Source organism: Phoenix dactylifera, chromosome 9 (genome assembly GCF_051530095.1).
Source record: "Phoenix dactylifera cultivar Ajwa chromosome 9, Ajwa_hap1_PhDact_Kaust_v1.1, whole genome shotgun sequence".
NCBI classification, from domain to species: domain Eukaryota; kingdom Viridiplantae; phylum Streptophyta; class Magnoliopsida; order Arecales; family Arecaceae; genus Phoenix; species Phoenix dactylifera.
The window spans coordinates 6,676,163-6,703,174 of NC_143198.1; the positions used below are offsets into that span (position 1 = coordinate 6,676,163).

At 42.2% G+C, this 27,012-nt stretch overlaps 1 protein-coding gene across 5 annotated transcripts; it reads right to left on the reverse strand.

Moving 5' to 3' along the window:
* Window positions 1–14,057: 14,057 nt before the first annotated feature.
* LOC103696256 (DEAD-box ATP-dependent RNA helicase 53-like) lies at window positions 14,058–23,064 on the reverse strand. 5 transcript variants are annotated; one of them, XM_008777813.6, is made up of 8 exons: window positions 22,528–23,064; window positions 21,109–21,236; window positions 20,565–20,973; window positions 19,219–19,317; window positions 18,855–19,079; window positions 15,891–16,052; window positions 14,672–15,339; window positions 14,058–14,544 (listed from the first exon to the last, which is right to left on the reverse strand). In XM_008777813.6, exons 1-7 carry the CDS (start codon window positions 22,936–22,938, stop codon window positions 14,710–14,712), a joined length of 2,064 nt encoding a protein of 687 aa, XP_008776035.4. In that variant the 5' UTR covers window positions 22,939–23,064; the 3' UTR covers window positions 14,058–14,544; window positions 14,672–14,709. The 5 variants fall into 5 exon arrangements, with proteins under 5 accessions (XP_008776035.4, XP_008776034.4, XP_089781405.1 ...); XM_008777812.6 differs by having other exon boundaries at window positions 14,058–14,568; XM_008777810.6 differs by having other exon boundaries at window positions 14,437–14,568; window positions 14,676–15,339.
* Window positions 23,065–27,012: the final 3,948 nt, after the last annotated feature.

Below are 27,012 nucleotides of genomic sequence, written 5' to 3' on the forward strand. Positions count from 1 at the left end.
CACTACAGAGGCTTGTAAGAAACTATCTACATCTTGAGCCAACTGGTATGCTTGGCCAAGGGTGGTAATCTCTCGGAGGATTAATTCTTTCTGAATCTCCTCGCGGAGTCCTGCCTGGAACCTAGAAAGAGTAACAGTCTCCTCTTCGATTACACCGCACCTCATGTGAAACTCTTCAAATCGTGCAATGTAATCGGCGACGATTAAAGTCCCTTGAGTTAGTTTCTGCCACCTATCCATAAGGCGTTGTCGGTAAGAGAATGGCATATACTTTTCATTCAGTTTTTCTTTCATATCCTCCCAGGTGGTGATACGAGGAAGCCTTTGGGTCTCACGCATATGTTCAACGTTATGCCAGTACCAGTGAGCTTGCCCAATAAGCTTCATTTTAGCAAACCGTACTTTTCTATCATCAGTTATGTCGTACCACTCAAAATAATTATCCATGGCTGCTCTCCAATCAAGGTACACACTCGGCTCTAATTGACCAGTAAATGTGGGAGCATCTACTCGTACGGTACGAAGTAGTCGCTCGTCAAGATCGCGCTGGTGATCAGGAGGAAGTTGGTTCCTAGGGGGATGGGGAAAAGCTACAGGTGGTGTGGTCAAACCAAGCTCGGGATAAGCTGCGATTGGGGTTGACGGTTCAGGAGTCCTAGGGTGTTGGACTAGAGCATGGATCTCTCTTTTGAATTCATCTTGATCAGCTCGTAATGCAGCTAATTGTTCCAAAATATCTTGTAGAACTCTGGGGTCCATGGTGGGTAAAGGGGTCTGAGAGTCAGTGAGGAGGTACTCTCTACCACTACGGGTTGGCATGCAGGGACTACTCTAGTTGGTGATATGATATGCAATGCTACTAATGAACCCTAACTTACTAAATGCAATGCAGGACAACCTACTAATGCAATCTACTATGAATTCGGAAATCAGCAAATTTTCACAAAAATAACTTAAAATTAAATATTACTAATTTTGCACTTTGGTTATTTCAGAATTAAGGCAGGAAATTAGTCACTATAAGAAATTAGGTTGCAAACACGTATTACAGTCGTTCAAAGTCCGAAAGTAATCTGATCTAGGAATGTTGAGAACTATCCTGCCGCTAGGGTGTGCTAATTTAATATCTAGATTTAGAGGGTGAATAGGACGGGTGTGGTAATATATGTTCAGGATTTCAAAATATGACTGGAAAGTAAGTTTTCAATTATGGTTGTCATGCAAGAGAACTAGAACACAATTAGATAGACAAGCCCAAAAGGAGGAAGAACCTGTTACCTGTGATGGATGCAGTCAACCAGAAGCATCCATTGTGGAGTCTCGAACACGAAGTCGGCACCGGGTGGAGCTAGCTGAAGCGATGGGTCTGGATCTGCAACACAAGGGACTCAGTGGAGCTGATTGCTGAAGCCAAATTATTGCAAGGCTGCAATGGATGCCAAGGGGATGCTGCCGTGGGCCTGTGGTTGCAGTTGGGCCCGTGTAATGAAGAGGGGAACAGGCAGCGGGGTTGGCACGGCCCTGCGGAAATGGTGGCCGAAATCAGAAAGTTGCTGCGGAGGCGGGAACGGTCGGAAACAGTGCCGGAAGTTCCTCGGGCGGCAACGGCTCGGGTGGAGGTGCCGGAGGCTGGCGGCGCTCGGAGTAGGCACGCTCGGCAGAGGCGGCGTTCGGACGGAGGCAACGGCGGCAGCGACGGGATGCGGTCGGCGGCTCGGGCTCTGGCGGCACGACGGTGAAGACGCGGCAGAGGCGGTGGTGGCGCGGCGTGCGAGCTTGGGCGGCGGCGGGAGGTGGATTGGGCTCGGGCGGCGCGGCCACGGAAAGAGGGAAGAAGGAAGAAAATGACAGAGGTAAGGTTTTTTTTTTTTTTTTTTTTTTTTTGCTTGTTGGACCCGGGTTACCGGGTTGTGGGTAACGGGTTTAGGACTTACCCGTTACCTGATTTCTTCTTCAACCTCCCGTTCGATTCGGGAGGGCGAACCGGTCGCTTCGGCGGCTGCGGCGGAACGCCCGAACAGAGGGGCTATGGCGTTTGCGGTCGCCGATCCGTGGTCGGCGGTGACATGCGGCGGCTTCTTCCGACGATCGGTCACAGGACCGACGGTGGCAGAACCGTGGAAGTCGTGGCACGGTGGGTGTCCGTGGGGCGCGATGACCTTCGGCGGCGAACCAGCGGCACGGCGGCGTCGTGAAGGGAGACGGCGGTGGGTGTGGGCACAGAGACAGGGACGGCCAACCAGGAAGGGGCTGTTCTCTTCTCTTTTTTTTTTTTCTTTTTTTTTGTCTCTGGTGAAAACCGACAAATGAAACTTCCATGGAAGAGAAGCAAATGAAACGCTTTCATAAAAATTCTCGTAGAATCGAGAATGAAGTTTTCATTCTGTACATGCCAGATCATGAATTAGTAACTGCATCCAATCTCCGAAAAAGTCCCAATTGTTTCGAACTTTCTATTTTTGGAATGGGATATTTACGGAATCCCCATGAATAGATCAAATCTTATTCCATGATATTTCCATAAGATTCCTCTTTCTTATTCTTAAGCAAGCCCCCGAGAGGGCTTAGTTGATCATGATTTATGTTTCATCTTTCTTGATATCAAATAAATAATCAACATTTCTGAAACTATAACTGCCACTATCACTCCGACTAGGAATGTTTTTCTCCGTACCATTTAGAATGGGTTCTTCACTTCTACTGGTATGCCCAATAGCATCAAGACTATCCATTGATTTATTTAGTCCACACCTATGCTCTAACTTATTGTTAGACAACATCGAATTGAACCACCATTTTTCCATAGAGTCTTCTTGCCCCCTATTTGATGAAAATACAATAGATGAATAGAGGGGAGGGGGGGGCTGGTGAAAACCGAGAGAGAAAGGAAGAGAGGAAACACTGGACCGTGGCTTTGGCAGCAGGGGCAAAGCCGACGTGGCTCTGATACCAAGTTGATGCCGCACAAATGCGGAAAAAGAGGAGAAGAAGGAAGAACAAGAGAGGAAGAAGGAAGACGAGGTTCTAGAGACACAGGAAGAAGAGAAGGGGAGGAGGAGGAGGAAGAATAAGATCTGGGAGGAAAAGAAATTCTTAATCATTCATTAAACCCTAATCATGAAAATAGTTCCCTATATATAGGGCCCAAATACACAACTTGCATAAACCCCCCTTACACAGAAATAAATCCTAATGAATCCACAAGTAACACAAATAAGCCCTAAAATGCAAATAAGCCCAGAAATAAAATAAACCACAAATAAACCCTAGAATGCAAATAAGCCCAAAAATAAAATAATAAAATAAATATGCAAATAAACGAGTCTGGCTCAATCCGGGGGCTTAGGATCATCTGGATGAAGGGCTCTGATGTCCCCATCAATAGTACATAGCACAAGTGCATGCGGTAGTTCAATTCAAGGGGTGCAAGTTAGCGTGTTTTGTGCTCGACTTGATATTAGGAGTAGATCCAAGTCGAGACAAAGGGAACCATCAGCCTAGGCTTTGAAACGAACTAAGCAACTTGAGCTTTGCTCAAAAAAAGCTAGAGTCATAGTTGATTTGAAGCTAAACAACATGAAGTTGACCCAAAAAAATAAGCTCAAAAATTTCTAGCCAAGCCAAAAATTGACTAAGCTTGATCAAGCTCAACTCAATAAAGCTTGAATATAATTTACCATATCGTATATTATATAAACAATTTAATGAAAGTGTCCCTTTCTCGTTCGAATCTTCTTCCTCATGAAAGTGTCCATTAAAAAGTATGTATCGCATGACCATAGACTATGTACTGGTGAATGCTATATTTAAAAACTATATATTGATTCACCTGGAGGTATGTATTAGGTTGTTACTAGGTATGTATCAAAGAAGCTTAAAATATGTATTAGAAACGTATCAAATATGTACTACCTAGGCATGTATTGTGTATTGATGAGCATGATATCATGAAAACTGTCTATCAATTTGTCTGGATATGTATCAATTTATCTGAAGGTGAGTATTGGATCGTTGCTGGTTATGTATCAAATATATCAAAAACCCATCAAGTGTATATCACCTGGATAGATACTATGTATTGGTAAATACGATGCTTTAGAAACTATGTATCAATTTGTTTGGATGTGTATCGATTTGCCTGTAGGTATGTACTAGGTCATCATTAAGTATGTAACAAAATATATATATATATATATATATATATATATATATATATCAGAAATCCATCGAGTGTATATCATCTAAACTATACTATGTACCAGTAAACATGAAAAAAATTGCTCTATTCGATTATTTTTTTTTAGGACATGCATCAAAGAATTTTTGTTTCTCGTAGTAGCAGGTTTATTCCATCTAGTACGATAAAGATGTCTGCATGAGCTGGATGACTTAACAATAGCCTCTTTTCAACCGATGAACCCTATCTTTCCTTGGTGCACCCACGCTACAAGAGAGATGAGACAGAAAAGATGGCGGAAGCTGGGCTGTCTCGTCCTAACACGGAGAAAAGCTGCTGATAAACCGGTAAAAGGAGAAAACAATGGGTGGGCAAAATATTACCCCCTCCCCCGGCTGTAGCTAGCTCTGATTCTCGAGTAAGGTCGACACAGAGAATCCCAGTTAAATCTTGCAGCTGTGATTCGCGAGTAAGGTCGACACAGAGAATCCCAGTTAAATCCAAGCATTCCGGACAAAACCCAGTCCAAAAGGCGCAGAAAGAAAGAAACAAAGCGTGAAGGAATTCCAATTTCTTTCGGAGGAGAGAGGAAAGCACTCTATTCCTCCTCCAAAGGCAGAATATATCACTCTTTTTATTCTTATCCCTTTCCCTTGGAGGGGAACCTACCGAGCCAGCCTAAAGCAATAGCTCGAGCTCACACCTACCTAGTTTTCGAGGGGAGTACTTGTTTTTCTTAGTTCCTGCTTTGCGTTTGCGGTGGGGTGTTTAAAGCGCCGGTAACATGTTCTTATTTTGGAGTACCTTTCTAGAGGGTTTGGTGTGGTGTTTGAATTGAAATTCCTCTCCTCACGCCTTTAAGTTCTCCATGATCACCACCTCCTCAATCCTTGTCCCCTCACCTCTCTCTCTCTCTCTCTCTCTCTCTCTCTCTCTCTCTCTCTCTCTCTCTCTCTCTCTCTCTCTCTCTCTCTTCCCTCGGCACCTGCCCAATTCTCCCTAAGACAAGGTCATGTTATGAGGTTTAACAAGAAGTGGGGTTTGTTTGGCTTAAGTGGGATGGAAGAAGAGGTAAAATGGGTTGTGCCTGGCTCCCTGTATGCCACTGGCTTAGAAACTAATCTACCAATAGATTAGCTACTGCGGGTGGCATGCGAGGAGCCAAGCATACTCTCTCTCTCTCTCTCTCTCTCTCTCTCTCTCTCTGTATTTATATATATATATATATATATATATATATATATATATATGTTGTTTTACATCTTGTGCGTTCTTAGAATGTTAAAAGATGGGATGAAGTGGATATGGTGTGTGTTCGTCTCTAAGTTTCTAAGCTTTGTGTTATGCTTGGCAGCTGTAGAAGTGATTTGGCGGCCACACCTCATCAGAGCTAAAGAAGAAAAGGTTTTGGCTACTAAAATCTCTCTCACATCTTGATATTCTAATTTGTAGAGGATCTATGTATCCATGCTTGTGATTTTAGCTTAAAAAATAAACATGGTATTATCATTTATTACTTATTGGTATATTAGTTTTGAGAACAATGACCGACAGATAAGTTATCGATTTAGATATATGAGTTTGATTGGTGCAATATAGCGTTGCCTAATAATTGTCTTGGTATCTTGGCTTGTTTATATATTTCAACCAGCTTCTCTTTGAGCTAGTGAAGGTCTTCCATCGTTCAAGAAAAAGAAAAAAAACAAAGAGATCTATGTTTCTTGATGTTAATTAATGATGCACCAGCAATGATGTTTATGGAAAATGATGTCATCGATTTTAGCTTTTCTTTCTAAAAAATATATATTCTTGATTAATAGATGAGGGAAGCTTTCATTTTGTTAATTGTAAAGAAAATCAGGAGGAAGTCTCTCTCCTCGATTCTTTCATTACCAGATGACTCATTCTTAGACAGGTTTTTGTATTCCCTTCAACTTCTCAGTGAATGAAGGCAGATGGTTCAACATTTCTCAAAAAGTAATTAGCCGGGTTCCTTGAAATGTGCTTACCTCTTGGTTAATCATGCACGGGTACGTACTAATGTGAATAGAAATGGTGTCATAGGTTTTGGCTTTTTGTCTTCTCAGTTCATGGATCAGAGAAGTATTCTTAAATGTTGAGGGTGAAGATGCATTCTTAAATGGTTTTTTCTTTTAACAAAGAAAATTGGGCGGAAATCCCTCTCCTCCTCCATTCTTTCCTTCATTGATATCTTAATGACAATTATTGAACCGGATGTTTTCATTGTTTATTCATGACATGAATGAGATTTTTTGTAGAACAACTTGAATCTCTTGATGATAGGGACAAGATAAGCACACAGAAGGAAAAAAATAAAACAGAAAAATTCCATAATTGTGTGAAAAATATAACATAAAAATAAGTCAATGAGATCCTTAGTTTTGAGGAATTGATTTGGCAATATATGTGAGAAGAAATTCATGCAACTAGGATATATATATATATATACAGAATTTTATTGGTTGTGTAACTTGGCTCCGCATTTAATACCTTGGGTGGCTGCTTTTAAATGAAAAGAGAATTTTACCAAAATTTTTGCCTGGCTTTATCCACAATCTGCATTGTAGAGGATATGCTTCCTATATATTTTTTATTGCTATGAGCTGATATGCTTAATATAAACACATTACTAATATTTTATGATGGAGAACCCTTGAGCTGCCATCTTATTTTACATTCTAATATTCTTATCAATCTCCTAGACTGCCTATGAAGGCCTCTCCTTTTGTCTCAAACATGAGCACAGACATCAAACTCCAAGATCACTCCTTAAAAAACTCTTCGTTTTTTTCAAATGATAAAGGAGTCAAAAGCCACCAGGATGACTCCTTAAAAACTCACAAATGCAACTGGATACAACTGTTGTAATTTTGTTTGGACTACCATATGTCTCTTTCCAAGTGGATCACAATGTAGATCCAGGAATTCTGAAGCCATAATTTCACCAAGAACTCAGTTTCATCTTACCATATTTCTGCTCATCTTCAGACTCTCTCCCTTTCCTTCAACACTATCTCCTCATAGCACTGTGACATGGCCTGCCCCACGTAATTGTAAGGCCTTGGGGAACCCATCAGAGAGAAAAAGCTTTTGTACCAAAAAGTTAGTTTGGTGCGTCCCACCAGATGAGCGGTCTCCCAGTCGAGCCTGGCGAGCAACCCTTTGCGTTTCTTTTTTTTTTGGAGTTTTGCCCCCGTCCGTGGAGCCGAGACAAGGAGTATTCTGTTTCCCCAGGGAGAACTGTCAGCTTTCCATTTTTCCAAGGTCTGACAGGATGATGTCCTCCTCAAGTCTCATGTGTTTCACGGCGTTATGGAGTAGATAGATACTGATCTCATGACCCTTCTCTACGGCTGTGTTCCCAAGTCCATCCTTTCCTCTTCTCACACCACCCTCCTTTTGGTTCAAAAAATAACTTACAAACATCACAAAACAATCCTGAAACCACCTGACGCGCAAATTTTTCACATGCTAATCCTCGATCTTTCACCAAGGCTGGTTCTGATTATTTTTTTTTTTTTCAGCACCATGTTTTGCGTACCGTTGAGAGTAGTAATTGATTCAGCCGATATAGTTATTAGATATTGATATCACTGACATGACCTTCACCTACTTTAGATCGGATTTTCTTCTATTTTGGTTGGAAAGAAATAAAAACAATAAAAAGTTATGAAGATTGTACCATAGGTAAGATTTTTTTTTCCAAGTTCTTCAGTGTGGTGAGGAGTTGTCATCAACTTGCTATCTAGCTTTCGTGGTCACTTGAATTTGTCATCCAATTAACATGCATGCAGAATGCTGGACATTCTTTTCACGTGTAGTATATGCAAGCGTTGTCCTCAGATGAAGCCATCTCATCTACCTCATGAAGTGTATCATGTCTAAGAAAATTTCCATAGTCCTTGCTATGGTGTTTGATAAGCATGGGAAGCGTACATCTGGTACATGCAAGCACATAAATTTGTGCATTTTATCGTGTGCAAGAAAAAATCCTTAGACACTGCTGGTGTGCTTGATAATTATGGCAAGCAGTATTTGGCACCTGCAGGCATTTAAATTCGATCTACATGCACATAGTACATTTAAATGATAGCATTGCTCAATTATTAGTTGATTTACAATCAAACACAACTTAATCATGGAAATCTATTACATGTTTAGCATCATCATTGTCTATTTTGCTCTTTGCTTGGTGGCATTAAGGATCTCCATGGTATTACATCTTGTGTATTAAGCTTTTAATTTCTTCCTAAAGATCGTGCAGGGTACAATGGTTGTTGGATGGTAGCTAGCAATTGTTGGTTATATAAGAATAGGGCCGAAAGGGGGCTGGGCCATGCCTGTGCCCAAACTCGGCCCGAATATTTTTTGGGCCTCGGGCCGGATTTATGCTAAAAAATTTTTGAATAATCCAAACCCGAGCTTGACCCGAGCTCGAGCCCGAGCCCAACCTGAACTCGATTGGGCTGACCCGAATTACTCATTTTGACCAAAAATAGGTATGGGCCAAATCAAATTGAAGTTTAATATTTCATAATACTGCTTCACAAGTAAATGAACTAGTTAATAATTGGGCTCTCTCCTATAACACAAGTAAATGATACATGACACTATTCTCAGCTAAACGCATTCTAATTTGTCCTTTACTTCTGATTATTCTTTCTAAATAACAATATACAAAAACAAATTGGTCTGAGTCTGAATTCGGCTCCATTTCGGGCCTTGTTCGGGCTCGAGCTCGAACTAAGCCTAGATCAATGACATACCCGAGCCTGGCCAAAAAACGAAGAGGCTCCACATTTAAACCCAAATCCGGTCTAAACTCTTTCAAGCCTAGCCCATAGCCCAGCCGAAAGCCAGCCCAGCGAGCCCATTTCTATCCCTATGTAAGAAACAATTCATCCAAATAAGGATATTTAGGAAACAAAAATTGTAGGCTGTGCAAAACAATCATAATTTTAACATGGATGTTGATGGTGATAGCATCATGGATAAGGGGAGAATAAACTGACCATATAAAGCATGAATGCAAAATGTAAATGGCTTGTTAATCAAATTTGGCAGGAAAATATGGAACAACATAATAGTATAGTCCAAATAAAGCAAACCGCTCGATATAATTAAAGAGTTGCTTGGAGTTTTGTAGTTGAAGTTACACGGTAGGTCAAATCACATTTCTTGACTTATACAAAAGCTGACTACTTATATTCGGAGAGAGGCTTAGAAAAAAGAAGTCTATTTTTGACAAACATCCTGTTGAACATCTTGCGAGCGAACGTTAGGTTAAATACCCGAGGTACACAGAGATAAGAATTTTCTGGACGAAAAAATAGGTTTTGAATCTACTGATAATGAGCGCCTGGGCGTAGACCTGGGTGCCCATGCACAGCGAACGAATGGCAGTGCAAGCCTTGAGGAGGGTGGATAAGGTGAAGGAGAAGGGCAGGAAGGGGGCCTAGGGATGGTGCGCAGCATCATAGAGATAGAGGGGGTGGGTGACGGTAGAGGAGGAGATAAAGTGAAGAAGAAGGAAAGGGAAGAGAAAAAAAACAATTTTCAAAAAACAAATAATAATAAGATACCTACTCTAGTAGTTGCAATTCATTTCGTAGCTATTTTGATTGTAGGTCAACCTACTACAATATAGTCTGAAGTTACACTTCATCTGTAACTTAAGACGTATATGGCTCTACCTACAAAACTCCAAATAGTCTCTTAACAACCGGAATCGACCTTCTAATCTCAAAAATACGAAAAAGTCCAGATGCAAAGGCTCATGCATGATTCTATAGCTACCCTTTTATTTTCTCTGGTTCAAAAGCCGACCCGCCCAAGCCCTCCTTTCTCTTGGGAGACCCCTCTCCACTGCTCCCACCAACTACACCTCTCTCTCTCTCTCTCTCACACACACACACAACTGGAATACCATTTTCAAGGTAAGATCTCCTTTTTCCTCATCAAGTTACCAGTTTTTGGGCTTCATAAAATTATTTTTGGGGACTTTTTTTTTTGGGGGGGGGGGGGGGGGGGGGGGGGGGGGGCGTAGCAATGGATTGTAGGAGATAAAAGGTTTTGGCTGCAGGCACTACGGATCTCAGGGTGGATAGGTTCTGCCTCTATCTATTCAAAAAACTATAGCTTGAGTTTTGCTAAGAATTAGTTTGAGGTTTTAGTGTATGTTGTGAACTTATAGACCTTTAATCTTGAACAAAAAATGACAAATAAATTGTCAAAATGACTTGTTATAGAGGTAGAGAGACAAATAAATTGGATTCGAGATGTTCTATGCTCCTCTGAAGTGGCTGTCTTGGTGAATGGAGACATTGGAAACTGGATATCCCTTGTCACCCCTTCCCTTTTCTTTTTCTTTTTTTTTTTTTAGTGAAACGGCTGCTCACACTACTCTCGCATGAGCATAACCAACTACATCACTATTTAGAAGACTACATAAAGCAGAAAGAACAGATAACCGCTGGGTCCACATAAAATTTTCAGAATGATGAGCAACAAATAAGGCGACCCAATCCGCAGCTCGGTTCTCCTTTCGAAAGACGTGCCTAACCTGGACAACACGGCACTCCCGCAGCATGCATCGTGTATCACGTAGGAGCGGGTACTCAACCCCCTGCCCCTCCTCTCGTAATGCTCTACCAACACAACTGAGTCTCACTCCAGAATTAATGATACAGCCGGTATCAAGTACATGTCTCGCATATGAGAGCCCCTCCCATGCGGCCCTGAGCTCCGCCCCAAAAATTGAATCCTCGAAGGAACAACATCCCCCCGCAACAAGCAGCCTGGAGCAGTGGTCTCTAATCACAAATGCCGCACCCACGCTCCCGCCCCTGGCAGGCAGACTCCATCAAAATTCACCTTGAGATGGCCAGGAGGTAAGGGCTCCCAAGAGACAAGAGCAAACCTGGATGCTGTAACAGCGAAAAGGGGGTCCCAGATATCCCTAGCCAACTCAGATGAATCAGATCCTACAACTCAATGATCTCCACAGCCTGACGAAGAGCCCATTCTACCACAGATCTCAGGGGTGCCCTCTTGTCCTCGAAGACTTTATCATTTCTGTCCAGCCAAATATGATAAGCTAAATAAACAACAGTAATACCCCACCCGATAGTGCTCAGAGATCGAGTAGCATCCCTAACCAGCTGTAGAAAGTCCCCCAGCATAACACCGAGCCTCGGAAGAAAAAACGATGCCCTCCTCCACACCTGAGCTGCCCTAGGGCACTCAAACAGAACATGGCTGACAGTCTCCACCGAATTCGGGCACTCCCCACACATCCAAAAAATCCTGATACCCCTTCTGGCTAGCATGCCCCTAGTCGGCAGGCAGTCCCAGACCACCTTCCAGATGAACAATGCCACTCAGGGGTGAACCCACATCCTCTAGATCCATCTACCATCACACTGCCTCATCGCCTCAGCCCCCATCACCGCATGTATGTCAGCCAAATGTACCCTAGCCGACCCAGTCGCCACCCATACCGGCCTATCCTGTGCACCCTAAGGAATCGGGATGGCAAGTACCCTCTCAGCTAACTGCACCCCGAAGGCCTCCCTGATCAAAACCTCATCCCACCGACCCCTACCAGGGACAGTCAGGTCCCTAACTCTGAGCCCGACCAACCTCGCCGAGTCGACCATCATCGGCATCCACCCGAGTGGTAGCTCCGGCACCCACCTGTCCTCCAAGACATCAATGGACTACCCATCACCAATCATCCACCTAATCGCCGGTAGCACCCTTAGGGCATAGGAACATATCTCCCTCCATATGAAGGAACAGTGACACCTAGCCCGGGGCTCCACCCCTGAAAGGTATGCACCGTACTTGGCCCTCAGTAGGGCACTCCATAGACTATCTGGCTCTAGAGAAAATCTAGCAGCACGTCGCGTGGCTGGTACCTCCTGTCTCGCCAACAAAGACTGAACTCCCAGACCTCCCAGCCTGAGAGGCTGACAGACTAACTCCCACGCCACCAAATGAATGCCTCGCCTTCCCTCTCGTCTGCCCCACAGAGAGTCCCTAAACAACTACTCCAAAGACCTCAATAGCGCCTGCGGCACCGATGTATTCGCTAGTAAGTACACCAGGATCGAGCTCAAAACCGTCCACACTAAGGTGATCCGCCCCATCATGGAAAGGGCATCCATCTGCAATCTCTCCAGTCTGCGTCTGATGCTCTGCTCGGCCTCGGAGCAGTCACTATGCCGAAGCCGCTGCCCAATGATGGGAACCCCAAGATATCTCATCGTACCCTCCTGCTCGCCCACACTCAGAATATATTTAATAGAAGCCTTGATCTGTAGCTGGATCCTAAGACTAAAGCAAATAGCTGACCAGCGGCAGAATAGTAATCCTCCAAGATATCCCGTATCACCCTCGCCGCCCGCCGCGTCGCTCGCACTAGTAACAGACAATCGTTAGCAAATACTAGGTACGAGATCTAGCACGACCCCGCTGCTGGACTGTACACCTCCAAGACCTGATACTCCGCTGCATGTCGAAGGGCCCTGGATAACGCATTGGAGCAGAGGATGAACAGCAGGGGATAGCGGGCAGCCCTGCCGGAGACCTATCGCGAACTCGAAAAACTGAGTGGGTGAACCATTCTCCAGAATAACGAAGGAGGGAGAAGTCACGCAACCCATGACCCATCTAATCCACTACTCATAGAACCCAAAACTCATCCATGCATTGTGTAGAAAACCCCAACACATCCTATCATAGGCCCTCTCCATGTCTAGCTTAATCCCCATCAAGCTCCTCTACCCGAGGCTCGCTAAAGATCGAACAAGAACTCCTAAGCAATAAGAATATTATCTGTAATATGTCGCCCTCCCACAAAGAACCCCTACTCCGGACTGATGAGTCTAAGTAGAACCATGCATAACCTGACCACCAGAACCTTTACCGTAGCCTTGTACAGAGTAGTGCACAAGCTAATCGACCGGTAGTGGCACGACTTTGTGACGTCTATCTCTTCGATATTATAGCGACAAAGTTCTCTTCCAATCTGCTGGTATGACTGCCGAGCTAAAAAACTACTGTATCACCTCCACCACATCCTGACTAATAGTCGACCAATACCTCCTAAAGAAAATTAGGGAGAACCCATCCGAACCTGAGGCCCTATCCTCCCCCAAGAACCCTAATGGATGCAAACACAAATGAATATTGCCAAAATGTTAAAAATTCCATCAACATCCGAAAAAATAGGATGAAAAGACCAGCCAGATATCATCTAGTCCATCTTCGCCCCTCCCAAGGATTCATTCATGGCATGAATAAAAAGGTGAATAAAACGCATCAAAAATGTAAAGCAGCCAAACTCTTGTTTTATGCAATCATGGTAGATGCAAGGGCTAAAAACTAGATCGCTTCTTTTATCCGAAAAAATCTACATGGCTTCCTAAACAAGGTAGCAGATTAAGTTTTTCAAAAGTCCTTTATCCCTAAATGGAGAGGCAAACAAAAGTAGAATAATCAATTGCAACTATTTCTCTAATTACATTCAATTGTAAAGTAGAATAATCAAAAGATTACACATTAATCAAGACAAATACGAATCAACCGAAATGCCATTACATCTCTGCAAGTATCTTTCTTGTGGATCCAATAACACTCAAAATGCTTTCCTCCCTCAAAACCAGCCCTTCAATAAAGCAGACTTGCCCCAAACTCCAATATTAAAATTGAAATGACCAACCTGATCGAACAAATCCATCGACCCACTCCAGGCCACTACAGCTTAAATCGGAATGGCTTACCGATCTCAATTAACATTAAATAAATCCACTGAATAAAAAATAAAGCTTAGCACAGACCAAACAAAAAGAAACTATTTACAAATAATGAATTAATAATAATAATAATAATGAAGGATATTGACATTGTGGGACTGAAAATCCTTAGATCAGTTAGTTTACCAATTCTAGACGGCACACTTCCAAAATGCGATCCCTTTTCAAGTGGCAGGAGTATAATAATAAACAAAACTGGGCAAAAAATATATAACTACTAGAAAAGAAAGCACCATATGGTTCTTGGTATACATTACAGGTATACTGCTCTCCAAAACCACCAATCATACATCACTGATGATGAAAACATGTAGATTATTTTCCTGTCAGTGGTTAGAGAACCTGAAGCTTATACATCTAGACGTAAACTTGTCCTGAAACACCCTTGGGAGAGAAATGAAACCTGATGCTGGCCCCTCACTGAAGCCGCAAGGCTGCTGTTTCTGTAGTGTCTCAGACTTCCATGGATGCTGTCATCCACTATCCATTACAGCAAAAGAATTGGAATGGCATCACATGATGGGAAGCCTGTTACCAACAAACAGCAGCAATCTAAAGCTGATTTAGGCAGTGAATCAATTCATCAGATAAGGCGTGCAATAGGGGTAAAAGAAAATTAAAATATTAAGACACGCATCTGGTACCAGCAGCATACTTGCATGTTCTTCAATATGTATTAGGTAGAATACTAGCCTAAGATGAGCTCATAAAAGATCTTCCTGGCCAGGCATCACCAGCATCATCCTTGCCAGAACCTCCACCATTAGTGCCAAAATTGCTTGCACCAAATCCACCGAAGCCACCTTTTGAGCTGGAGTTTCCAGAACTGTTAGAACACCCAAAACTGGACTTGCCGAAACTACCAAAACGTCCTGAGCTCGAGTCACCAGAACTACCAAAATGCCCAGACCCTGAGTCACCAAAGCTACCGAAATGCCTGGAACCTGAATCTCTAAAACCACCAGAACGCCCTGATTCTGAGGAACCAAAACCACTAGATCGGCCACCAAAACGCCCAGAACCTGAATCTCCAAAACCACCAGAACGCCCTGAACCTGAATCACCAAAACCACCAGATCGGCCAAAGCCAGAACCACCAAACCCACCAGATCGACCTGAACCAGATTCACCATATCCACCAGTGCGGCCACCAAAGCCACCGGAACCACCAAACCCACGAGAACGGCCAAATCCAGAGCCCCCAAAACCACCCCCACGACCAAAACCTGAGCCACCCATTCGACCACCTCCATAGGTGTCAAACCGGCCACCCATGCCACCAAACACGTCTTCGCCTCCACCCTCTACCGTAATTCTTGGAAGCTGAAACGAACAAGGTAGCAGTCATGACGAAGTGAACAAGTTCCCCATAGGTTTTTAGATATAAAGAAACAAGCAAAATAACTATAATACAAATATCAATAATGACATCATCAACATTTCATACATCATATATTTAAAAAAAACAAGGCATCTATCATTTGCTAACCATACCCATTTGGCATATATTTTAGGTCAATGAATAGAGGCTTAGGGCATACATGCACTTGCATCACTTGATCAGGTAAGTGTAATAGACACATGGAGAACTCAATTAGTCCTGTCTTCCAGTAAAAATAGAATGCATATTTAAAGAAGCAGATAACTCAAACAAGAATACATGATTCTATTTGAAAATTTCACAACAGCATAATGCCTTCATTAGATAATTTTTAGCCTTGAACCAGAAATATGCTACGACATAATCTCAACACCCTATGCAATTTTCTGATAAGCAACCAGCAATATTGTTTAGCATGCACAAGGTGGATAACGTTTAGTACGTTATAATTATAAATGAACCTTCAAAGAAAAATTTAAAGAAACAACTGTACCTCAGTAAATTTGCATCCAACATCTTGCTCAATGACCCTGACAGCTCGAGTTTGCTGGTTAGCGTAAATGAGAATGGCAGTTCCTTTCTTCCCAGCTCGCCCTGTTCGACCAGATCTGTGAACAAATAGCTCAGAAGTGTTCGGCAGTTCATAATGTATCACCTGGGTAAGGAAGGAAGGGCAATTTAGTTTTAAAAAAGGCTAGTCAAGCAATGTTCGATAATGCATTAGTATATTAAAATAAAGGGGAGAGAGGGGAAGCAAATAAAAACAATTCCTCAACAGGGCAACAAAAAATGCCAACAACTAACATATCACATCAGAGATATTTATTAATCAATCTCAAGTTTAAACAAACTTAGTTAATAAAATAGCCTTCTATTCCTAAGACAAACAAGTGCCTAAGTAAATAGACTCATAAGCTCATGAGCATTAATGATTTGTGATACAAATACAAACAAATCAAAAGCATCCTTGTACTCCTCTGTCTGCTAAAACCAATGGATCCGGTGGAAATAGAAGACAATAAACCTAACAATGCCCATGAGTCACCAAGAACATCTCCCTGCATTTTGGAAAATATTACACCAGCACCATCCTGCCAATTGTGAGCTTCAGAACCAGCCTCTTCAATTAAGAAGATGCATTTCCACCAATAGATCAACAAACTGAAGATTCTGATGCTGATGTTATTGTCAAAAAATCTCAAGAATGAAGTTCGTGCAGTTCTTTCAATATTTGTCAATATTTGGCGCATAAATTGTTCACTTAGAAGGCATTCAAACACATAATCCGCTAGTATGCAAGATGACTAAAAGGCATCCAAAAACATGAAAATGGCATTAGTAATATGCCCAATAAGGTGACTAAACTACGTCTTTCTTGCTCAATCAGAGGTCCCATCCTTAAAGCATTATACAACCCAGAAAGCATGTAAAATTTTCTTTTCCAAACCAGTTCTTTTTGGAGGAGAAACTATGCGCTTTTTGAAAATGGCGGAAAAAATGCACCGGGTTTCAATTCGATTTCCGGCTGGCAGCTTTTGATGCAAAAAAAGACAAAACGGGATTTGTTCGAAATTTCTTCGTTCGTCCCCCTCGGGGGGATTTACTTATTCGCGCACACATGCGCACTGTAATGACACTACGTGTCATTTTAAGGTGTAACTTGTTAGATGAAATCGCGCTATAACGCGATTTCATCACTCCAACGAAGAATCTACCACAAACGAGCTTTAACCTATCTTAAAGCTCGTTTTTTATTAGAATATTGAGGGTCTTTTTGTGGGGGTACCCCCCTTTTTTCAAAATATCCTCAATCTATAGATTCAATGTTATGGTATTATACCCTCCTTCGGCCTCTGGCCTCGTCCCCCTCGGGGGGATATCCGGTCCATAAATGGACCTGTCACTTGGGATTTGGTCGTTACCCCCTTCGGCCTGTGGCCTCGTCCCCCTCGGGGGGATTAGTTTGTTCCGAAGTTTCTCCGATCGGAGTTGTATCGGAGAAACTTCCTTCCCTATCCCTAAAGTTTATAGTCTGTTACCCCCCTTCGGCCTGTGGCCTCGTCCCCCTCGGGGGGATATCCGGTGAATAAGTCTACCTAGAAGGGGGGAAGTGCTTTCTGCGCGGGTGCGTGGGAAGCACTTCATTCTTCAATTTATTCCCCCTTGTGAGGGGGGGTAACTCCGGAGTGAAAGAGGTAACTACGTTACCACTTTCACGTAGGAGTGGGGGGGGGGGGGGGGAGTTCGCCTAAGTAGTTATATCCCCCTGAAGGGGATATAACCTTAGGCTTATCCCCTTCGGTATAACACCTTTGGTGTTACACCTACGGGGCCCTCAAATTTGAAACCCTTCGGATTTCTTATCCCTCGTCCCTTATAACACTCCTACGTGAAAGTGGTAACTCCGTTACCTCTTTCACTCCTCTAGAACACGGAATTTCAGAATTTCGTGTTCCGTTCGCTAGGTTAGTTAGGAGCTCACTAACTAACCTAGCTCACTCTCTTCCGCGTGAGGGTTAATGAAGAATGAATGAGTTCCCATATCTTTCCTTACCGGAAAGTCAAAGATCCCCTATTTCATTCTCCCGAAAAACGAAGGTCGAAATCCCTCTCTTTCTCACCCCGGGGAAGACCACTTTTATCGTATATAAACAACTAATGGAAAATGGGAAGTCGGACTTAGAATCTGCTTATTCAATCTCTTGTCCAGATTAATCTCTCACTCCACCAGGGCAGTTGGCTTTCGCGAAGCAAGGAGTCAGTTCATCAATGCGCTACGCTAGTCATCACCATTGAGTGCTGGAGCAAGAATTCTATGAAAAGGGGAGTCAGAGTTTCAAAACAGCCACTGAAATCGAGTACATTGAGAGATCTTCGGATTTTCGGTCTACAGGTCGCGCATCAGTCCCATATGTTCCCATCGATACAAGAAGATGCTCCCATAAAAATTAGCTAATGGAAACAACGTAATGTTTTCATAGTAACTAGAAGAAAAGGTGGATATCATCATAACTCCAAGTCTAGAAGAAAAGAGTACTATGCCAAAAATGTTCACATGGAGGGCATTCAAACACATAATCCACTAGTATGCAAGACAACTAAAAGGCATCAAAACATGCAGCATAACCAACGGTGTTAGTAATATGCCCAATAAGATTATTAAACTGTGTCTTTCTTGCTGAATCAGGGCTCCATCCTTAAAGAATAATACAGCCCAGAAAGCATGTACAATTTTCTTTTCCGAACCATATAATACTTTAACAAGCAAAGGATACCCCTGTAGAAATTAGTTAATGGAAACAGTGTAATGTTGCCATGCTAACTAGAACAATGCGAAGATATCATCATAACTCCAAATCCAAGTAGAAGAAAACAGTAGATGTCATAAGAATTCTAAATCCAAGTAGAAGAATGCAATCTAAATTAACAACTAATTTTAAAAATATAAAATACTTACCAAATCAACATTAGGTATATCCAATCCACGAGCAGCGACATCAGTAGCTATCAATATATTAAAATGACCATCGCGAAAGCCAGCAAGTGTTTTCTCTCTCTGATTCTGTGAAATGTCACCATGAAGAGCCTGACATCCAAAACTCCGACCCATAGCATAAGACAGCCGATCCGCATCACGCTTTGTTTGAGTGAATACAATGCATTTTCCTCCTTTAGCATGTTCCTATAAAAGAAACATCCAGAAGAATGATTTTTACAAGCTGCACTCAACCAAGCTGAGGGGAGTTGCAAAAAAGTAACACCCAACAGTGGCAGAGTTTCCCTTTTGTGGGGGTTTGGGAAGGGTTGTGCCAAAAGTTTACCCTTATTAATGGCCCAAGAATTGATGACTTTGAATAATTATCTGAAGGAATTGAGTAAAGCATGATTCCTTCTGGTAACTTTTGGTTAGAATCACCGACCTGCAAGGGGGAAAAATCCTCAAGTATTTCCCAGTGATGATGAGATGCTTATCTCAATATAAAATAATATTACAGATAACATATTGTTAAGAAATGGAATAAGGTGTAATATGCTTGTATCTCCATGTGGGGGTTCTGGGGCGTTGATTAAGGGGGACTATGTAAACGACAACTTGCCGGCAGATATTATTAGTAGTCAAAAAATTGTGTAGGAAACTCTAATAGATAAGCATGTCATACAGAAATAGTTTGAATATATCACAAAAATTTCCACATTGACATGTATTATTTGGTAAAAATGTTCCATATAAACCTCAAAAGATGATATTACCAACATGATGGTGTGCATCCCACCACTCCTTTATTGTAACACTCCTTTATTGTGGACCCTGCATCTAATTCAAGTAAGGTTTGCATATTGTGGTTAAAAACGTGGGTCATGCTGCACAGAGGCTAATATTCCTTCACAAGATATCACAGGAAAGTTAATTACATTTAAAATGAGTATATGACTTAACATGGAAAGTCAAGGTTGAAATTGAAGTATCAAAACTTCAATCAATATGATAGGGCAACAAATAATCTATAAAGTGGTGACTTGCAAAGAAGGGCATATACAAACCTTGAAAGGAGAGGAGTTTGGGTTCTCCACTAAAGTAACAAGCAAGTTGGACAGATATTATAACCAAAAATCTAGAAAGAGAGTTGCTCGGGACCCTGCGAAACTTGGACGAAAACTCCTAAAAATGAAATGAAAGAGAAAATCCTAACATAATGTGATAAGGTTTGAGAATTACGGCTAAAAGGGAGCTATAAGAAGCTCGGCTAAATCAATATCCAAGGGCAAGATGGGAAAAGGAATCTTTTATTCTTTTTTTCAAAAGGCATTGTTTGATTTTGAAATCATTAATAAAATGGAGAACCTAGAGAACAAACCATAGTCAACTGACAAATATAAAAAAGTAAAATTGAAAGCTTTCAACAACATATAGCATTGTTAGAAAATTTTCATAAACAATTGACATATGCAGATTCTGCATCTAAAAAAAAACCAAAATGATAATGTTCCACATCCGAAAATGAACTTAAGAAAGAGGTGAAAATATTCATGTGAATGATACACAAGCTAACATAAACACTAATCAAAGAGAGGGTCAAAGATAGATAGATAGACATAGAGAGAGATTAAGAATTCATAATGATAATAAGATATTACAAGGATTTATTAGATAGGTAATAACACTCACAAGGTCAATGGTAACTGGATCTTTTAGGTATTTCTGGGTAAGCCTTCTAATCCAACCAGGCATTGTTGCAGAGAACATCATGCTTTGACGTTTTGAGGGCAATTTTTCTAAGATTATCTCTACATCTTCATCGAACCCCACAGCAAGCATCTGATCAGCTTCGTCAAGAACAACAAATTGGACTTCTGACAAATTTAAGGCACCCCTCTTAAGCAAGTCAATAATTCGACCAGGTGTTCCAACTACAACATCAACACCATAATCAAGTGTTCTAATTTGCTGCTGGATCGATACGCCTCCGTAGACACAAAGCGTGTCCAAGGGGGCAGATTCCCTGAATTCCTTCTCCACTTGTCGAGCAAGTTCCCTAGTTGGTGCCAAGACTATGGCCAAAGGATTCCTACCTCGCCTGCAGATGCGGATGAAATGTATAATCATTACATCATAATTTTCAGTAAATAGATGCAAACTTGTATTGTTACTTGACTGCAAAAGATTTCATATATCTAACATACGATTCACATGTTGCCATCAATAAACTAACCCATGCTTAGCATTAAAGCGGATAATTTTATCCATAATTGGAATTCCAAAAGCAAGAGTTTTCCCTGTCCCAGTCCTTGCCCGACCAATCATGTCTCGTCCTTGCATAGCTGGTTCAAGAACAGCTCTCTAGACAATAAGCCACAAGCAACATTAATCAAAATAATGGTAGCATCAACATTGTTGAGGAAATTGTACAATCATATAAGTTCAATAATGAATGAAAAAAAAATACAGGGCTGATTAAAAGCATGGAATAATCAAAATCGATGCATTCAAGTTATGAAATCAACATGCCTAATTACATGACAAGGGCTAGGAGTATCATGCTAAAGATGTTGCTCACCACCAATACAAAAATCATAAAACAGTTAATTTTGTTATTGCAGGACCAATGTTTTAATTTTGTTACCGCTGGAACCAATGTTTTAAGTACTGGTGTCAATAACCATACCGATACCCAATCAGTTCAGTGGTTGCATGTTAAAGATTTTGCTACCAATAGTATTGGTTCCCCACAGGTACAATATGTTAGGCCCAATTTGGACCAGTACAGTCTGGTACTCAGAAACATGGCAGAAATACTCATGAGACAAACACAACCATAGTCTCATTTAGTTATTTACTTATTTATTTATTTTGGGGGCAAAGAGGGGGGGAGGGGGCGATTGGCAATTCAATTATGGGTCACTACTACCTACATTTATAGGTGTTACGCCGGTCTTTGCTTGAATGATAGGGATGAAGAGGAGATGAACTAAACAGTTGAAACTGTGAGAAACAATTCCTGGACTCTTGCAGAAACACAGTACTCATTAACTGAAATGATTGACTAACAAGTATACATTAAACTATAATGTTTTAATTGTGTTGTAATTAGAATGAAAGTGTGTTTTTCTAACTTCAATGTAAATACCATTAAGGGAGTGTAAACCTAGTTTCTCATCAACATTGGAAATGCCAACTATTGAACAATAACATTTCTCACACAAAAGTCTCAGTCCAACCATCATCTATTCCAGTTCAGCAAGCCCAGACTGATCTAGTTACAACATGGATACCTATAAGTTCTCCGGAATTACAAAGAAGAGTAATAACTCAAACTCTAGCAACGCACTTTTACAAGTCACAGTAGATTAAGGTAACGTCACCGAAAAGGCACCTCACTACCTCCCTTTTGTTCCTCTTGATACTAAATTTATCCTATTGTTCTATTCAAGGAAAGAGAAGCTAAATTGGCCCTTTGTATTCCACCCATTCCTGACCAATTACTCTAGCAAATGGAGACTTCCAACATCAAAGTCAATTGCAAACAAGAAATGGAACAACTTTTATCCCAAATTCTTCAAATTCCACCCAGCACATAACAAAAGGTAAACCGTTCTAAACCAACAGCACCTCCGAAAGGAAGCGCCATTACCTGTATAGGAAAAAGCTTCGTGATTCCCTTCCTCGCGAGGTCAGAGATAATCTCCTGCGAGATCCCCAGCTTGGCGATCTCCAGCCCCTCGTCCCCTCTCTTCGCGCTCCCCTTCTCCTCATCGTCGAAGTCCTCCACGGCGTACTCCGCGAAAGCCACATCGGTAGCCCTGAACTCCAGAGGCCTCGCCGAGAAATGGAACTCCCTCCGTGGAACATCACCAAACCCAAGGTTCTCTGCGGATGCGATGCCAGGGAATAGCCGGAATACGCCGGCGGGGGCAGAGGATATGGGCTCCGCGGGGATCAACGACGGCAGGCGGAGTGATTCCGCCGACACCAGGGCGGCTAGGGATCGCCTCGACGCCGAGGAGGCGATCGAAGCCGACCTCCGGAACAAGTAATTCATCATTTTAGGGTAGAAACCCTGGAGGGGAAGAGAGAGACAGAGAGGATAAACCCTAGAAAACGGCTAGGGTTTTGGGGAAGAGAGAGAAGGAGAAACTGGAGACGGCGTATAAACCTCGCGGTAAGGGCAGCGAGGGGAGAAGATATTTATGCGCGAAAATCAGGATGGGTGTTGGGCGAGCATCGAAAGGACGGCGTAGCGGAAGCGGCATTACGAGTCCAGCGGAGATCAGACGGCTGTAGGTGCGTTGAGACGGTGGGTCCAAAGTGGTCTATCTGGTTTTACATTTTAGCTGATTGGATGGTCAGAATGAGGGTGGTTCTATATACACCCCCCCTATTGCTCAGGACACCCCCCAAAAATTAAAAAAAAATTAAATACTCTCTACACCCCCCCATTTGCTAAGGACACCCCTAAAAAATTAAAAATTCCTAAATTACCCCCCACCCTTCCCACCCCCTCACCTAAATTGCTCTCTACACCCCCCAAACCCCCCCCCCCACCCCGCTCTTCCCCTCCAAAACACCCGCCGGCTTCTCCCTTCCGCCCAAAAAACCTCGCCTCAAGCACCTCCCCGGCCATCTCCCGAGCAACGAGCACCTCGCCGGCGGAGGAGGAGGGGGGAGGCGGAGGAGGAGGACGGGGAGGCGGGGGGAGGCGGAGGGGGAGGTGGGGGATGGGGAGGAGGAGGAAGGAGGACGGGGAGGTGGGGGAAGAGGAGTGAGAGGAGGTGGCGGAGGAGGAGGGGGGAGGCGGAGGAGGAGGACGGGGAGGTGGAGGGGAGGTGGAGGGGGAGGTGGAGGGGAGGTGGGGGATGGGGAGGAGGAGGAAGGAGGACGGGGAGGTGGGGGATGGGGAGGAGGAGGAAGCGGGCGCAGGGGGGAGGGGGGAAGAAGACGAGGCGGAGGGGTGATGGGGGAGGCGGAGGAGGAGGAGGAGGAGGAGGAGGACGGGGAGGTGGGGGATGGGGAGGAGGAGGAGGAGGGGGAGGGGTGATGGGGGAGGCGGGGAATCAGGAGGGGTAGGAGGGGGGAGGCGGAGGAGGAGGACGGGGAGGTGGGGGATGGGGAGGAGGAGGAAGCGGGCGCAGGGGGGAGGGGGGAGGAAGAGGAGGAGGAGGGGTGATGGGGGAGGCGGAGGAGGAGGAGGAGGAGGCGGCAGTGAGGAGGAGGGGGAGGGGAGGAGGCGGCAGTGAGGAGGAAGGGGGGTGTACTGAGAAAATTTCAAGGGCAATATGGTAATTACACTAAAGGTTAGTTTGGGTATTTTTTTTTTGGTTTTTGGGGGGTGTCCTTAGCAATAGGGGGGGTGTATATAGAACCACCCTCAGAATGAGGCCGTGACTAAATGGCCGGCCAGCTAGGCTACACGTTTCCTTTTTCCAAATTTTATTTTTTAAAAATAATTATACTTTACTGAGGTTAGGCTCAATTTTGCTCAGCCCATATCTAATTTACAAAATAGCATTTAACCCATTAAACGTCAGATCATTTCACCCATCTTAGGTTCTATCGTTCTTTGTTACCCATCTTTATATTGAAATAGCATCAAAAGTTTCTTTTTTATACGATTTCGTATAATTTTAGAACCCAGTCCTTCTGCAAATTACAAAATAACATTTAACCCATTAAAGGTCAGATCATTTAACCCATCTTAGGGTCTATTGTCTTTCGTTACTCATCTTTATATTGAAATAGTATTGAGAGTTTCTTTTTTACGCGATTTCGTATGATTTTGGAACCCAATTCTTCTGCAAATTATAAAACATTTTTTAAGTCCAAACTTTTTCACCAAATTGAAGCTTTTATTCACCTAGTCGAAGTGGAAAAACGAGCAGAAAATCGACAAAGAGGTATGTAGCATTTTTTCAATTTTGAATTTTATGAGATGAATTCTTTTATTTTCCAAGAAGAATTGTACGAGGATTAAATTGTTTGTTTTCAAAATATCAAACTTAGAATTAGAAATTAGTCTATGGGTATTAGTATTTTAGAGTTCGTGATTTTTTTTTTCCAGGAATGAGGGTTTGAAATTGTTTATTGCAGTGGCTGGTCTCATTTAGCGGTCGTGTTGGAGGAAATTACAAAAAAAAAATCCTACAAATGTTCCACCTTTTAGAGCCTTATGTGCAAATGACAATGCGATTTGATCTCCTCGAACATTAGCTCAATAAGTTAGAGCAAAAACTCCTTTTATGTTTTTTGAAAAATAGGAGAAGAAAACCCCCTTCCACAGACATTTGATTATAAACATCATGACTTTTATGTGGAGAAACCTACCTTTATGTGTTAGACAGACCAAATTTGCCTTCTAATTGGTTTACTTGAGTTGATATGCTGTACTTTGTGAGAAATATAGGGAGCCTAGAAATGTCCAGGTGATATTATTATCTAAGACTTATTGATGGTGCTACCAGTGAACCATTTTTATACTTTATACACATCAAATGCCCGTTTAGTTTGGTGTAAGTAGGCCTAGTAGGAGAGCCTGAAGTGGCGGCTTGGGATTTCTTGGCCTGATTGGACCAAGTAGGAACTCAATTTTGGACTAATTAAATGCTCCAAGTGCCCCCACAACCAAATCATATCAAAGTGAATTTTGATGCTTTCATTCGGCCTAATTCTGCTGGTATAGGATTTATTATTCTAAATCTCATGGTACGAGTATTATATGCCGCATCTATTCTAATTAACATGAAATCTATTCCAATGGCTCAAGTAAAGGCTGCATGGTGTTACTGTTATCTATGTTTTAGTATGATAAAATCATTTTAGAGGGAGATTAAAAGATGGTAATCACATGGATTAATGGCAAGTAGTCTTCGCAACATTCCACACCGAGGAACATCAGGCTTCTTTATTCTACCATATCAGAATTCTTATGCATTCATGTTCTTTGAGAAGCTAATTATATAGCAGATTAGCTTGCCAATTTTGCAAGCATCGAACGGGCTAGTTTGGCTTTCTTCATCAATATTGATGTAGCAGGAATCTCCGAAAAAAATAAATATCCAGCCAAGCAAATAGGAGAAGGGCTAACGACAGCAGAATCGCCATGTCAGGTGATATGCTGATACTTTTCTTGGAGCCTTGGATTAAGTAGAAGTTGGAGTTGGCTTTAGAGTTGTTTGATTCCTCTGGCTTGCATTCTTTATGATGCCATCCAATATAAATACTTTACATTTGGCTTAAGTAGCACATGTCTAAAATAAAACCAAAAGAAGTGTGGGTCCTTCAATCATGCAGAATCTGTACCAATTAAATCAACGAATGCGGTGCTGCCACGTCAGACATCTCAATCCTGCTACTGCCCTTGGCGATATATACCATGAATTATTGATGACCTAAGCCATCTAATTAATTCTGTACACTAAATTATTGACAAACAGATATATTTAATTCATTATGGAGTATAACTAATGGCTGATGCTAGGTGACTGGAATGGAAATGTAAATAAAATTGCTGCAATCTTTAAAGTATAAACCGCAGTATATTATGCATTAGTATTGATGGGAAGATCTTACAACATCCTGTAAGAGATATTTGCACCATAAATAAAGTAACAGTAGTCAATGATATTGTAACTAAACTATAGAAGCATCACATGAGGTATTAAGATGCAACAGACCAGATACAATGGGGCAAACAGAACTATGTAATTAGAATAAATGAGTCTAATCTCTCGAATCCTTTGTCTTAGGTTTGAGGTATTGCATAGTATTGGAGGAATACATGGTTATCCTCTAGGCTTCCAGAAGATAAATTTCTTACTACAAAGCAACCTTCTTTTAAGATGGAGAAGCTCCTATTCTGCTCAAATCATCTTGCTCCAGGTAGATCCAAACCATGGTGGCAACCAATGATCAGCTCGGAGAAACCTTACAAAGAAGCCTTTTTTCGGTCAAGAGCACTACATCTCCAATTAAGTTCTTCTTCTTCTTCTTCTTCCCTCTTTTTTTTTTTTTTTTTGCTACAACGGATGACTTATATATGTCTAGAGTGAATACATCTAAAAAAGTCAAAAAGTAACAAGTCTTGAAGCGCTCTAAGTAGTTACTTCTCGCCAATCCAGGGAAC